The sequence below is a fragment of the Zootoca vivipara genome, chromosome 16 (genome assembly GCF_965207765.1).
Source record: "Zootoca vivipara chromosome 16, rZooViv2.hap1.1, whole genome shotgun sequence".
Lineage (NCBI taxonomy): Eukaryota > Metazoa > Chordata > Lepidosauria > Squamata > Lacertidae > Zootoca > Zootoca vivipara.
This window is the reverse complement of record NC_142599.1, coordinates 4,097,342-4,112,028: the sequence shown is the minus strand read 5'-3', so window position 1 is coordinate 4,112,028 and position 14,687 is coordinate 4,097,342. Positions and strand designations below refer to the sequence as shown.

At 42.8% G+C, this 14,687-nt stretch overlaps 2 protein-coding genes across 9 annotated transcripts in view; one reads left to right on the top strand and one right to left on the bottom strand.

Moving 5' to 3' along the window:
• Positions 1 to 7,148, bottom strand: part of MPHOSPH9 (M-phase phosphoprotein 9) — a 42,735-nt gene extending 35,587 nt beyond the window's left edge. For 4 of the 6 annotated variants that reach the window (XM_035098309.3, XM_060269943.2, XM_035098310.3 and 1 more), the window contains exons 1-5: positions 6,869 to 7,148; positions 4,552 to 4,612; positions 2,630 to 2,762; positions 1,296 to 1,446; positions 58 to 147 (exon numbers count right to left, since the gene is read on the bottom strand). In XM_035098309.3, the coding sequence (XP_034954200.1) occupies positions 58 to 147; positions 1,296 to 1,446; positions 2,630 to 2,733 (345 nt within the window). In that variant the 5' untranslated portion in view covers positions 2,734 to 2,762; positions 4,552 to 4,612; positions 6,869 to 7,148. Of the gene's footprint in view, positions 1 to 57; positions 148 to 1,295; positions 1,447 to 2,629; positions 2,763 to 4,551; positions 4,613 to 6,341; positions 6,663 to 6,868 lie in introns of those variants that run through there. The other 2 variants (XM_088659985.1, XM_060269942.2) reach the window with 2 other exon arrangements.
• Positions 7,149 to 7,460: 312 nt separating this feature from the next.
• On the top strand, positions 7,461 to 14,541 carry MTRFR (mitochondrial translation release factor in rescue). 3 transcript variants are annotated; one of them, XM_088659988.1, is made up of 4 exons: positions 7,461 to 7,515; positions 9,650 to 9,841; positions 12,664 to 12,970; positions 14,274 to 14,541. In XM_088659988.1, the coding sequence occupies exons 3-4, from the start codon at positions 12,689 to 12,691 to the stop codon at positions 14,484 to 14,486; spliced, it is 495 nt and encodes a 164-aa protein (XP_088516114.1). In that variant the 5' UTR covers positions 7,461 to 7,515; positions 9,650 to 9,841; positions 12,664 to 12,688; the 3' UTR covers positions 14,487 to 14,541. The 3 variants fall into 3 exon arrangements, with proteins under 3 accessions (XP_088516114.1, XP_088516113.1, XP_034955120.1); XM_088659987.1 differs by lacking the exon at positions 9,650 to 9,841 and adding an exon at positions 9,422 to 9,523; XM_035099229.3 differs by lacking the exon at positions 9,650 to 9,841.
• Positions 14,542 to 14,687: the final 146 nt, after the last annotated feature.

Below are 14,687 nucleotides of genomic sequence, written 5' to 3'. Positions count from 1 at the left end.
TCACACTAATGAGAAACTGCTTCAATTTAAAACAGTCAAACAAACAAAAATACTTACATGGATTTGATGATAGAACACTTTTTGCTGGGCAACTATTTGTTCTTGGCATTGCTTCTCCACCAGCTGGAAGAAACGCAGCCACCTGATCTATTAAATATGAATTAAAGAAAAAAAGATGAAAAACAACAACAACAATCTTTATTACGGTCCATAGACCCATCAATTCGTTACCAAGCGATACACAGCTGGGACACCCCGCCCTCAAACCACTCAGACATCTTACTCAAATTCGGAGTAGGAAACATTAGTTCTTGTGACCACCGATAAAAACTTTGCCACTGCTAGTGTTCTGGCATTTGACCAGTCTTCCAATAGGAACCTGATATAGAAATCCTCTGATTTTCCTGGGAGCAAGGCTAGCAGGGGTGAAATCACTTCAGCCCTAGCTTGCTCAAACTTCCCACAGTGCAGCACAATGTGTTTTATAGAATCTACATCATGGGTGCACGAGCACAGTCTTTCCTGGTAGGGTACTCCTCTCATCCTGCCCTCCAGCACATTTTCTTCCATTTTTGTTTTACATCTAGCACAGTAGAGGCAGACAATGAAATCTCTCATGCTGTCTAGCACTGTGTATGGAGCTATTGAAGCCCTGACAATCAGTGGTGTCTGTAACCCAGCCACTTCTTTACCTGTCATCATGTGTAGGTTAACTGGGTTAGCCAAAATAGCCTTACAAGTCTAATTGAGCCTGTGGACTGGAGGTTCCCCAATTAAAAACAAACCATGGTTTAATGGTGAATATAAACTACTGCATGCTGCTGAAAAATTCTCAGTCTATTCCTCCCTCTCTGCACTGCCAGGAAACAAGTTAGAGTCTGGCTTGTCGAGAAGTTCAAACCTTGGCTCACAGTTTGTTTCTCCCTAAGTAAATTAGAAGCAATAAGTTGAGAACAGACCTTGAGTGTGTTTGGAGGGGGAAACTTCAAGCGCTGGACATCACAACAAGCTAGAGTCTGTCTTATTTCCTAGGGGTGCAATGGCAGGGGCAGGGGTTTTGAGCAGTGTGCACTAGCATGCTTTGTGTTCACATTAACCCCCCCCAAAAAAACTATGCTTCAATGTGAGATTCAAACCAGTCCTAAAGATTGTGTCCAGAGCAAATTAATAGAGTTACACTTTCCCCCTACAATCACAGTATAGACTCTTACAATTTTTATAACACAATGCTTTTGTAATATTTTTTAAAATGTTTAAATGTTCTTGATCACTGAGAAAAGAACAAAATTACATACCTCACAGTTTTTCAATAGTTCTGAGTCACTATTCCATTGGGCGTCTTGCATGAAGGAAGACAGAGGACCAACATCACAATATATTACAGGAGGGATGGTTTCCCCTGAGAAACTGGAGATGTCATTTGGGTTTGAGAAGGGACTGCTGGTGCTGAAGAAAAAATGAATGAATTATTTATTATGCCAAATGCCAGACAAAGCCGTCTCTATAGTATCATGCTAGCAGCATAACTGCTTTGTGCTGAAAACAAAAAAGAACAGACCACAGGAAACACCCACAAAGAGGTAAAGAATTCCCAAACCTTGACAAGAAAGTTGTTTAACTCAGTGAAAATAACCGTCTCATCAATGAGAATGAGTGTATCGCACTCAAAAAGTACAATTATTACTATACTATTGATATCCAATAGTGTGGATAGCCTTTAGTGAGACCACTGTGGTTCAGACATAACTAGGGGCACACACATTCCAATGAAATTCATGAGACAGAACTACTTAAGAAGATTTATTCCCATTGAGTTTTCCCTCACACACTGCTCCAATTCTTCACAGTGGAAAATATAAGGCATGTAAGGCAAATAGTGGCGACAAGAGATGTGAGTTCTAGGCCTTACTGACCAATTTAAGAATTGACAAGTTACCAGGCCTGGATAGCACCCACTTGAGTGTTCTTAAAGAACTCAAATATAAAACTGCTGATCTTTTAACAAAAATATGCCACTTGCCTCCAAGATCAGCCTCCATACCAGAGGACTTTTTTCTTGATGACTGACACATACAGTATTTTTCCGAGTATAAATATGCCCGCATGCATAAGACGACCCCTACTTTTTTGAACCCAAAATTAAGAAATCAATATTTTAAACATCAAACAAAGCAACTTCCATATTTTATTAAATATTCAAAGTTGTGAAGCCGGGCACACGGGATGGACAGTTCCACCCTGAGGCCCAGGTATGCCCAGTGCCCCCCCACCTACACAACTGAAGACTGGTATATTTACTAACATATATTTAAACATCAGCAGCGGCAGTAATGGTTGGCTGAGGTGCATGCACTGGTTGGCAGAAGTGGTTAAGTGAAATGATTGGTGGTTCCAGCAGTTTTTTCACGGCAGCCACAGGAAGGTAATTCGTGCTTTTTAAAACTCCTATGCATTCACCATCTGTGTGTAAGATGACCCCCAAATTTTGACTAATTTTTAAAACAAAAAATCATCTTATACACAGAAAAATATATTAAGTTGCACTGAGTGCTGTACTTTTTGCTGAAATGACTGTCTATGCTAGAGTGCCTTTCTACTCTACTTGAAAAAATCAGCCTATCACATTTACCTGTTATTACTGACATCACAGCTAACAGAGTTCTGAAAATCTCTGGTATTGGTGTCTACAGAAGCAGCCTCTTGCTCAATTTTCACCAAGCCCAGGTTTTCCATATCTCATGCTTGCAAAGCATGTGGTTATCCTTTCAAAAAGAAAAAGAAAAATACATCACACACACACACTTCAAAGGGAAGGAAGGAAAAGAAGGTACTGTACATCAACATTCAGTGTTTGAAATCATGGCAACTATTTAGCAGTCCAACCTCATTAAGGTGCTTTCAGAATCTAAGCTTGAAACTAATATATTCAAAGCTACATAAACCAAGTTGTTACTTGGCTGAACCCAAGCAATTTTTCCATTTTCCTACACACGCCAGTCAAAACTGAGTAGTTGATTGTCTTCATCAAAAAGAGTGACTTCAGCAATTCAGCTGAATATTCCCATGTCACAGATGAAGATAAGAAACAGTTATAGAAAGTCCCCTAAAATAGAGCCCAATTGCTCTACTTTGATTTGAGCTTGATCCACTCTTCCTACTACACCACATGCACATCAGCCCCTGCTATATTCTCATGAGCAGCCAACATCTTCTGGGAAAATCATTTATTTAAACTAACGTTTTCTAAGTACAATAAAACAATTCTACCCATCACGGATATCCACAACATTCTAAACAAATTCCCTGTCACTTTTATCAATCTACCAATGTAGCTAAATATAAGAATGCCACATCACCAACGAAGAGGAATCCTTAGAGTTTAAGAGACCACATTGAGAAAGCAGGAATTAACCATTTTCCAGTACAGAATGGCTGACCTACTTCTTCCCTTTCTCAATTTTGTATGTATTAATTATTTGTGCTACATCCTCAGTTTCTCACAGCACTGCAAACACAACATTTCCCTTCAAAAATCTAGCTAAACCAATGCAATAATAGTTGAACGTAAGATTAGCTAAGAAATTAAAATACTGTATAAAAGCAAATAGTAAACTGGTTGCCAATTGTCTCATAGGCCCACCTCAAGTTACTTGCATTGATTTTAAAGCCCTAAACAACTGACTTTAACAATATGGGGTTGCAACATTAGACAATATTGAAGGAGGGATGTGGTTTGAGAAAATGAAAAAGGCCCACTCATATCCTGAGCCCAAGGGCTTCCTGAAACATGGAGCCACCCCTTGCTGTATGGTAGGCAGAAATTCAACAGGTTAAGCTGTCACATTTAATCAATTGATTGACTCATTTTGGAAAAACCTTAATTAACTAAATAGGTGCGCCCAATTCATTGCGCAGATTTTTTTAATAATAAAATTCTTAATACATGTGGTTATAAAAACTGCAAATGGTAAGTACCATGGTGAAAGTGGCATTCTCTTTTCTCTCACACACGAAGAATGCCTTTACAAAGATGATATTTGCTACAATGCCTGCAGTATTTAAAATCAAAGTAAGTATGCTTACTGGTTCAGAAATAAATGCACACACATGCAAATTTAAATATTAGATGAATCAATAAACTAAAACTCTAAAAACTGGGTTCCAGTCCTACAAATCTGTGCCATTCATGATTACTTGGAAATAAGCCTTAGTGAACTTTGAAGGAGTTACAACATCAGCCAATGCATGCATACTCAGAAGAAAGTCCTAATGAGTGCAATGGGACTTAGGACTGCAGCCTTAGTTCTGAAGCAGTTAGGATCAGGTATAAGTAATACTCTCATATGTGTTGATGCCATCTGTTTAATTTACACTAAGATTTAATTGTCATTCTTTCACCTTCTTCCAGATTTCCTAGCTATCACCAACCATCACATCCAGTTGAAGGGTTTAGGATATCACTAAGACTGATGGGAATCACACTGAAATATCCAGTTCGTGATTTAGCTTGCTGGATGAGCTTGGGCTAGTCACTCTCTTAGCCTAACTTACCTTACGGGGTTGTTGAAAGGATAAAATGGAGTGGGGGAACCTTGTATGTTGCCTTGAGTTCCTTGGAGAAAAATGAAATAGAAATGTAATTAATAAATAATAAAGTAAATTTTGTGGTAAGCACTAGCAGAAGAGGGGGAGGACTGTGATGCTTTGCCTTCAGTTATTTACCTGCAAAAGATACATGGAAAGATTTAACAGACGAAAGCTAGACAAAGTTGTTTTTCTACCAGTGAGAAAGCTGTTGAAGGCATATGAGCAGAGCCGATTTTCTAAAAGTGGCTTGAGTGTATAACAGCAGTTAGAAACTGAGCCCACAATCCAATTCATACTGATTTGGGAGCAAATTCCATTGAATTCAGAGCAACTAACTTCTGAATCAACCATGAAACTGCACACATGGATAAAGGTCCCTGTTCAACCTTCCCCTCAGCCAATACAAATGGCCTTTGGTAAGGCTATTGCTCACAGATTCCCATTTACAATATGGAAAGAAAAGTATTGGTCTTCCTTATAAGGTAGTTGTGGCTCCCAGTACTTTTCTTCTAGGAAAAAAAAGGTGCTGGTACTGCGTACCATTTACCCCCAGAAAAAAAACTGGACTGGCCTCCATATGTTAGTTAAAGTACAAATCTCATCATCCCTGACCATTGGCTATGCTGGCTGGGGCTGATAAAATCTAAAGTTCAATAAAAATATTATACGCCCCCCAAGTCCCCCACTCCTATTGCATAGGGTAAGATACAATCTACATGAAGTGCTCTGAAAAATCTAAAGCAGTTGAAGTATCTGAAGAAGTGTGCATGCACACGAAAGCTCATACCAATAACAAACTTAGTTGGTCTCTAAGGTGCTACTGGAAGGATTTTTTTTATATTATTAAAAACGCTCTTTAACATTCCCCCAGTATCAATACTTTCCTTCAATCCTTATTTTTTTATCCTTATTGTATTTATTGATCCTACTAATCCTTCAATAAATGCATTTTTAACTACCACGCTGCTTTTTTACTTCCACTTCCCCCACCCCTTCTGTCTTTAAATCAATTTTTTAAAAGAACACATGTCCCTACTCACATAGTTCATTGTTTTTAAATAGTTAAAAACAGCACATCACGTTTGAGGCATTTTACAAATACTGCTGCTTCCATCTTATCTCGCCCTTTTCCCTCTAATGGCTCTAATGCAAGCAACTTATATTTAATATGTATATAGCATCATTCACATACAGTACAGGGCACCGTAGAAAGAAGAGGCATCACTATTTCCTACCCTCAAAGGGCTTATCATATAAAAATAGATATCAGAAGCAAAAGGGGGAAGGCAGTGGGAAACGGAAGCAGGGACAAACAGAAGAATAAATGATGGTTTCGCTTATTACTGTATACAGTACATACTTTCGGCTTAGTTACAATATAGCACATAGGAATGATCTTATATACCTTGTTTCTCCGAAAATAAGACGTAACCATAAAATAAGCCGTAGCGGGATTTTTAAGCATTCAAGGAATATAAGCCATACCCCGAAAATAAGACATAGTGATAGGCGCAGCAGCAATGCCAGCCGCAGGAGGAAAAAATAAGACATCCCCTGAAAATAAGCCATGGTGTGTTTTTCTGAGGAAAAATAAATATAAGACGGTGTCTTATTTTTGGAGAAACACGGGTAAGAGAAAGTAAGAACTAGAAAACATGGAAACAAAAACAATAGGAGCACTTAAAAAACAACCTTCCTCTACATCTACACTATATTATTATTATTATTATTATTAAAATCACATATCCTCTCACCTAGAGCTCAGGAGTTGAATCCCGCCCCCTTTCCCCCGTAAAGTTGTTTATTTTCCCTTTGACCCTCCTCTCAAATCCTGAGGCAGGCAATGCTGAGGCAGCAACTGGCTCGAATTCACGCAGCGAGAGTCGGAGACTGAGCGGAGAGAGGATTCGAAGCCAGGCCGCCTCACTCTTCATATTACACGCGCACGCCCCGAGGCTTATTATTTTAACGGCTAGCGAGGCTTCCGTGAGACCCACTTCGCGAATATTGTTGATGTTTAGTCGTGTCCGACTCTTCGTGACCCCACTTCGCGAATACTGTATATTGTCTCACAATTCTGCAGCCCATCCTTCCTGCGTCCTGATTGGCTGGCTCCGGAATGTTGACGAGCGAGGCCAGCCGTTGATTGGCTAACAGGAGCGCCGCTCTGCAGCCCGAGGGCTAGTCCGAATGTGGAAGGGAGACACAGAGGCCCTGGCCAAACCTGCGCTCGTCAAAAAGGCGAACAGGCGTTATATTCTAGAAACATCCGGTCGCTTACCTGCATTTCGAATCGCTGGCCTAGTCGAGGGGTGGGGGAGGAAGAAAAACAGCGGCTCCCGCGTTTTTTCCTTCCCCCACCTCAGAAAGAGAGAGACGCCAGCCCAGGCTGTAAACAACAGCGAGCGAGGGGGACTCTTTCCCCTCTATCCCTTCTCCCCTCAGGGTTGGCGGTTGAGATTCGAAGCTTTTTCAAAGCAGACCCAAGAGGCTCGAGAGGCGGCTTCACCCGGACGGTTATTGGCTGCTCTGAGCCGCGCGCCGGAGTCGAACGCGGGATGCGATTGGCTGCCCAACAACAGGGGCGGAAACGGAGGGGCAAGGTTATGTGCGAGGGGAGGGGCGTGGAATGGGAGCTTTGCGGCCATTGGGCAGTGCGGGAAGCGGCCTTGCGCAGCTCGGCTTACTCCAGGCTACGATAGCGCGGTGGCCAGGAGAAAGGCCCGTCGCGTAACGGGTCGTGCTCTGTGATTGGCTTTCCGCCGCCCCCTTTTGGAGTGGAACCTTCATGGAGTGGCGGGCGGGGGCGCTCTCTTTTTCTCTCGCTCAGGGTCAGTAAAGTAAATACTGTACACGACGACGCATGCGCAGACAGGCTGTCGGTGGGGCCTTCTTCTGTCTTGGGCGAGCTGACCCGTCCCGCAGTAGGTAAGGACGTTAGCAGAGCGGTTTTCTGCTTTTCCTCCGGCCTAGGTGGAAGTGCAACGTGCAGGGGTTCCCTGTCCCCACCTCGGCCATCGATTGAGAGGCCTTTCGCTTAGTTGGAGAAGAAACCCAGAAGTCCTGCGCCCCCACCCCCAAACCTCCCCTCACCTACAAAACCGGAATCTAGCAGCCCTTCACCAAGGAGGACCCAGGAGCCCTAACCTTATTCATGTATTTTTTGCATTTATATCCCACCCTTTTGTTCATGGAGCTCAACGTGACGAGCACATGATTCTTTCCCGCTTCCTTTAATCACCACAACAAGCCTGTGAGGTAGGTTAGGTTGAGAGTCACCGACTGGCGCAAGATCATTCAGGGAGCTTCCTGGTTGAGTGGGGATTTGAAGTTGGGTCTGTGAGGTCCTCGTCTGACACACTAACCCAGACTTTCTCGATCTTGGGTTCCCAGATATTGTTGGGCTACAATTCCTGGGAGTTGTAGTCCAACCACGTCTGGGGACCAGAGATTGAGAAAGTCTGCTTTAACCACTGAACCACCTGGCTCTCAAACTTCTCACCACTCCCCTCCAAAAAAAAGACCCCTCTCTTTCTGTGCCCAGCACCATCCACAGCCAGGACAGACCCAGGAGCCTTTCCTCCATACTGCATCATTTGTAAAGCCAGGACTCCACATTCTTTCTCCCCCTTCCCACCCTCACCTCCAAAACGAAGAGCTTTTCTATTCTCCCTGCAAAAACTACAAAGCCAAAGTCAATGATCCTTCTCTTCCCCTGCAACAATCACATTTAAGCCCCAGGAGTACTGACCACCTCCCAGCCCACAAAAACAGGAGGCCTACCCTGTCTCTCTGTGCCAAGGATGGAATATAGAAGTTCTGCTGCATCCTGGGACTGCAACCCAGAGTCTTGCTGCCCAAGTACATCCAGAGCCAGGAATGGAGCCCAGGAGTCTCCATCAATAGGAGTATAGCATCTAGATCAAGGGAAGTAATAGTACCACTGTATTCTGCTCTGCTCAGACCTCACCTGGAGTACTGTGTCCAGTTCTGGGCACCACAGTTCAAGAAGGATACTGTACTGACAAGCTGGAATGTGTCCAGAGGAGGGGAACCAAAATATTAAAAGGCCTGGAAACAATGCCTTATGAGGAACGGCTTAGGGAGCTGGGCATGTTTAGCCTGGAGAAGAGAAGGTTAAGGGGTGATACGATAGCCATGTTCAAATATATAAAAGGATGTCATATAGAGGAGGGAGAAATGTTGTTTTCTGCTGCTCCAGAGAAGTGGACACGGAGCAATGGATTCAAGCTACAAGAAAGAAGATTCCACCTAAACATTAGGAAGAACTTCCTGACAGTAAGAGCTGTTCAACAGTGGAATTTGCTGCCAAGGAGTGTGGTGGACTCTCCTTCTTTGGAGGTCTTTAAGCAGAGGCTTGACAGCCATCTGTCAGGAATGCTTTGATGGTGTTTCCTGCTTGGCAGGGGGTTGGACTGGATGGCCCTTGTGGTCTCTTCCAACTCTTTGATTCTTGTTGCACCTTCAGCATGTAGCCTGGAGTCTTCCACTTATAAAACAGAGGCAGGAACATGACAGGCAGGATGCCTGTTGCCTTTTGACTTTGAAACCAATCCCTTAAAATTCGCAGCTGCCTTAGACTTGCACCATGGAAACCATGTCAGCAGGACATCCAGGGAGACTGGGAGCAGTTGGGCTACTAGACCAGCATTAGGCTGGAAGGGTCAGCAGACAAGTTTGTATTTTCCCCAGGCAGCTGCCCAGCTGCTTGTAGAGCCCTACCTTGTTTTGAAAACTCGGACACAAAAGTATAGCAACATCTACTCACTCTTGCCATGATGAACGGTGGCCAACTTGTTGCAATGCCTTGCAGTCTTCCTAGGAGGTCCTACAAAGGAAATCCTGATGCAGCCTTTTCCCCTGGCAACTGATGTGGCCAGCAGTGGATTGTGACTTCAGTGCAGAGTGAAATGGGGTAGGTGGATAGGAAGATCAGCAATGGGGAACGTGTCTTCAACGCAACGTACTTCATTTCAAAATGCTTGAGGGGATATGATTTGTTCATTGCTTCATTTTTTATTTTACTTTTAATTGTTTAAAGTCGCACCAGAAATGCATCATCATCATCTGGAAGACCGCATTTCTTGAACAGAGAGGCTGGAGTTTGTTTCGTTATATGATGGTGTTGCTCTGGAATGGTTACCTCCAAATTGGAAATGCTCTGTTGGTATCTTGGGGGCAGGAGAGAGCAGAATATCATTAACAGATGCTGGCATCAATGAAACCTTAGAAGGCAGGTGTACTTTAACGTGTTTTTGTTTTTTAATTGCCTTCTGGCTTTTACCCTGAAAACTGCTGCTAGCATGGCTTTGAGCACTTAAACTAGAAGGTACATATTTATTTTAAAAACTCAGCACCATTATTTATCAGATCTCACTATTCCATTGTTTGACTTTAGTAACCTATTTTGGCTTCTTCTTCTTCCTCTTCTTCTTCTTTTAAAAAAAGCTATATTCTATTTTTTGCTAAGCTTTCCTTTTTTCCACCCACTACTTATTTCTTGGAAGTATCCTGGAATTCAGTTTAAAGTTACTGATATTAGTTGCCCTATTAAATTAATACTGTGGATTGTAAGAGGAGGAAGAAACCTGCACTATGTATTTAAATTTCCAAATGCACCGAGAGATGAAAAAGCAATATGATCTCCTGCCCTCTCTCCTTTCAGTTCCTGTTATGCACTCCCTCACCTGCCTGTCTGTCACATTATTTATTACAATAGACATGAGAGGGACTGGACAACAGAAAAAGAACATAACAGGAGCCTGTTTGATCAGGCCAGTGCCCCATCTAATCCAGCATCTTCTCACAGTGACAAACCCACATGCAGGACCTAAGCACAAGATGACTCCCCTCCTGCAGTATTCAACTTGTATAGGTAGCCTTTGCCATCATAGTGCTTTTCAGATGTTACAGACTACAATCACCATTACCTGGCTCAGTCTAATGGGAGTTGTAGTCCAAGAAATCTGTATGGTAGAGCTGTAAGGCATTGTTTTCTATTTCACCATGTATTCATTGCAAGCAGCACTGTTTCTGTTGCACTGCAGCTTATCTTCCACCAAAACCCACATTATTCATCTTGCTGTCCAATGTAGCAAAATTACATAACTTACGTAATTGATTATGTAAATTACATATCCATGTAAATGGAGAGGGGAGTAATCAGTTGCATATTGTTTGTGGAGTCAAAGCAACAGTGAATATTGATAATATTCGCTGGATTGATATGTGTGCTGGATGGGCAAATAATTAAATAATTGGCCATTTCTGTTTCCGTTTCTTTTTGGTCAGCATTCTCCAGCATCCCCGGTGAAGGGTACTGTGCTAACAAAGGTTGGAATAGGGGAAGGAATTGGTGGAAGAAAAAGGGTTGGAGCTGTTTTCATTGCATTGTCAGGGAACATAAAGTTACTTCGTAGACCAAGTTGTAGCCTGGCAGTCCTAAGGAAGAGCAAAGAGCTGCTTTATTCCTGTTGCTTGATCACTTTCTTTGCAAACTGTTTTATGACTTTTGCCAAATCAGACATATTTAAGATGGAAACCCAAAAAGCATATATTAAGAATCATTTTAGCAAAATGAAGTGTCTCTATTTGCCCACAGACCAGTTCAGGGTTAAGCATTCCAGAGCAGTGCCATCATGGAACATGTGACCAGCAGCTGCAGCATTACCTCCTATTTATCTGTAAAATCAGTGCTCTTCTGAATGAAGATGTGTTTTCCACTTCTGACTATTGCTTGGAATTTGTCCAGACAAATCATTAGTGATAGTGGTGATTTCTATAGCCCTGTACTGTAATTTTATAATAGTTACAATTCTGGTTTTGCAAGGAAGCATTTACTTCCTCCCCTATCTCTTAGTTTCAAGTGAACATTTTGGCTCATTGAAAATATTTGGTTTTTCTGTACCCTTTGGATCAGCAATTGCTAAGGGGGACTGTGAGCAGAAACCTGTTTGGTCTTCCTCTACAGAAATGGAGGTCCTTTCAGTTTGTGTTTTTAATTTAAGCAAATAAATGATTTACAATTGGTCCAATATACATAAAACAGGTGGTTGGATAAACCGCTCTAATAAAGCAAAAGGTTCCTAATAATGTGTGTGTAGCAGCATTATCTTGACCCCGAAGCCTTTTCAATTTGATTGTGTGAAGATTGGGGTACCGGGGATAAATACTTCCGAGGCCACATTCCACGATTTGTGATCTTGTGCTGGCACAGTGGCCAGGCAAGTGTTCAGATGTGGCAGGCATTAGAATCAGGCTGTTAGTCTTGCTTCCTTAATCATAGAGTGACTTGGTTCTCTGAAAAAGAGACATCAAGCTGGAAAGGTTAATTGCCACTTGTCTGAGTAACAGAAAAAGACCGTGGACAGTTTTTTTTACTCCTTTTTTCCCATGAAAAGATTAACTTCAGCCAAGATTTGGAAAAGCACCCTGTACAGTTTAGTAACAAGGTGATATTTCAGTTTGGGGACTGGGAGGAGGAGAGAGTTCAGGGGTGGAGAAGGCTCAAAGGGAGGATAGCAACCATATCACAGCCCTACCCACATCATATGAGATGTTGGTGCTGTGTGGTGTCATATCATGGGTAGGATTAAATCATCAGACAGGATATCATCTCTTTTGACAGCAAGTCCTCTCCTGCTACCATGGAATGTAATGTGAAGTTAGCAGAGTCAATGAAAACAGACAGCTTGCATTCCACACTGCAGTGGTGTAGTGTGAGAAAAATAAAAAATGGGTCCCATCCTCCACCACCAAAAGCACAGCACCATAAAGTGCATGTGTACAAAAGGCTGTGGCTCAATACTAAGCAACTGCTTTGTGCCCTCATGGTCACAGGGTCAATCCCTGGCAGCTTCAGATAGGGCTGGGCAAGAACCCTGCCTGAAATCATGGAGAGCCTCTGCCAGTCAGTGAAGACAGTACTGAGCTAAATAGACCAATGGTCTCACTCAGTATCATGCTGCTTCTTATGTTCCACTGAATGTTAGGGCCAGATATATTGACTGTTACTTACGAGTATTTTCTTGGCTTCTCTCCTATTGTTTAAATTAGAAGTCCTCATCTTTAAGAGCTTTCTATGCCTCCCTCAAGTTTACCGCTCTTGACAAACACATTGAATGGACTAAGTGGTTTCCCTCTGGCATCAAGGCTTTGGTGGAAGCCACGTTTTTTAATGCCTTGGTGGCCCAGACCTTTGCTCCTTGAAGTGGGAAAGAAGAGCTTCAGAGACCTCCTTCCTCTACACGAGGCTGACCTAGAAGAGCAGTTTGTCCGTGGCTCTGGACCCGGAGGCCAAGCAACAAATAAAACCAGTAACTGTGTGGTCCTGAAACATCTTCCTTCAGGAATCGTAGTCAAGGTGAGTCACTTGACTTTGCTCCACATCTGATTCTGTGGCAAGTTTCTCTAGTTTTCTGCTTCACGTAATAGTGTTTAGTACAACAGAGGTTTTTAAAAAGCTTGTCCACTTTGTTCAGGTGATCAGCCAGGAAGCTTTCATACCAGATTGCTTCTGCACATGCGCGAGCTGCGCAGATCGCGTCTGCGCATCCAGTGCTGCGGAACCCGGATGTAAACACTTCTGGGTCCGCGGCATTCGTAAATGGAGGCTTTCGTAAACTGAGGTAGTCGTAAACCGAAGTTCCACTGTATCTGTCTGGAAACTGTAGAAATGGCTCCCGTCCTTTCCTAGAGAAACTGCAGAACTGTGAGTTGAACCCCTTTGCAAAAAAGCTGCACAACTGTGAACTGACCCCCCCCAAAAAAGGGGCTTTTCTCATTTGTAAAAAAAGCTGCACAACTTTGAGCTGATCCTCATAAAAATGGAACTTTCCCCCTTTGCAAAAGCAGCTTCCTCAAATATTTAAAGGGGGGGGGCAAAGGCACCTAGGCCTCTAGGAGTTGGCTGCTAGGCCAATTCAAGAAAGCAAAAAAAAATTCTTGTTTTCCTACTCTAAAAAACTAGGTGCATCCTATGGTCAGGTGCGTCCTATGGAGCGAAAAATACTGTAGCTATTGAACTCATGATTTGTGAGGTAGGAAACAGATAACAAAGGCACCCTTTCAACAGGCAGAGACTGAACTCCCATTTCATCAGTAGAGTAGGGATGGGCAATGTCAGGTTTTCAACACTGCAATGTATCACCAGGCAAACATTGCGATCCGGCGGTACATCGCAGGGTTCAAAACCCTGCTTCCTACCACAGCACTGCAAGATGCCTTGCTGCACCAGAGAAAAAGGAGCTAAGCAGCCCTATCCTTCTCCGGCTTGCACTTGGGGGGCAGTGGTCGCATCACAATCCTAGCTTATTTTAATGGTTTGCATCTCCCCCAAAGGTGCATAAACATTGAGAACAGTGAGGCTTGGTCCATTGTGCTGCCTTTATGTCTCTAGCCCTTGCCTTTCTTTCCACTCATCTACAAGACTTCTGCCACCTTCCAGCATCCTGTAGCCACATATGGATTGCTCCATTAATCCTTTCAAGCTTCTACATCCATTTTGTGCCCCTCCCGGCCTTCTCATCTGCTTCCTTCTCCGAGAACTCTCTTTCCCAGACAAAGTAGTTCTGTATTACCAGGCCTGCAATAGCATTTCTAACTTTCAGGATAGGGCTGGCTCCAATCCCCTAAGCAATTTTTTTTTCTCCCCGCCCCCCTTCTAGTGCCATCAGACAAGATCAGCAGAGCAGAACCGCAAAAAAGCTAGAGAGATCCTCCAGGAGAAAGTGGATGTTTTCTACAAAGGTGAAACCAGTGACGTTGTTAAGGAGAAACAGGAATTTCAGAAGAAAAAGCAAGAGAAGAAGAGACGAGCAAAGGAAAATCTTGAAAGGAAAAGGCATTTGAAAGAAATGCAAGCATTAGAGGACAAATAAAACAGGATTGGGCAATTGTGGGTTTGGTTTTTTTTAAATAAAAAAACTCATCTGATTTGGTGTGCATGAGAGGGGGACACTTGCCTGGTTTTGGTTTTTTAGAATTGTGAGAAAAACTGCCTGCAATTCAGAGGCAAAAATACAAGTGATGGTACACTGTGATATTTGTAGATGTTTCTCATTCCATCGTTTCAGATGGAA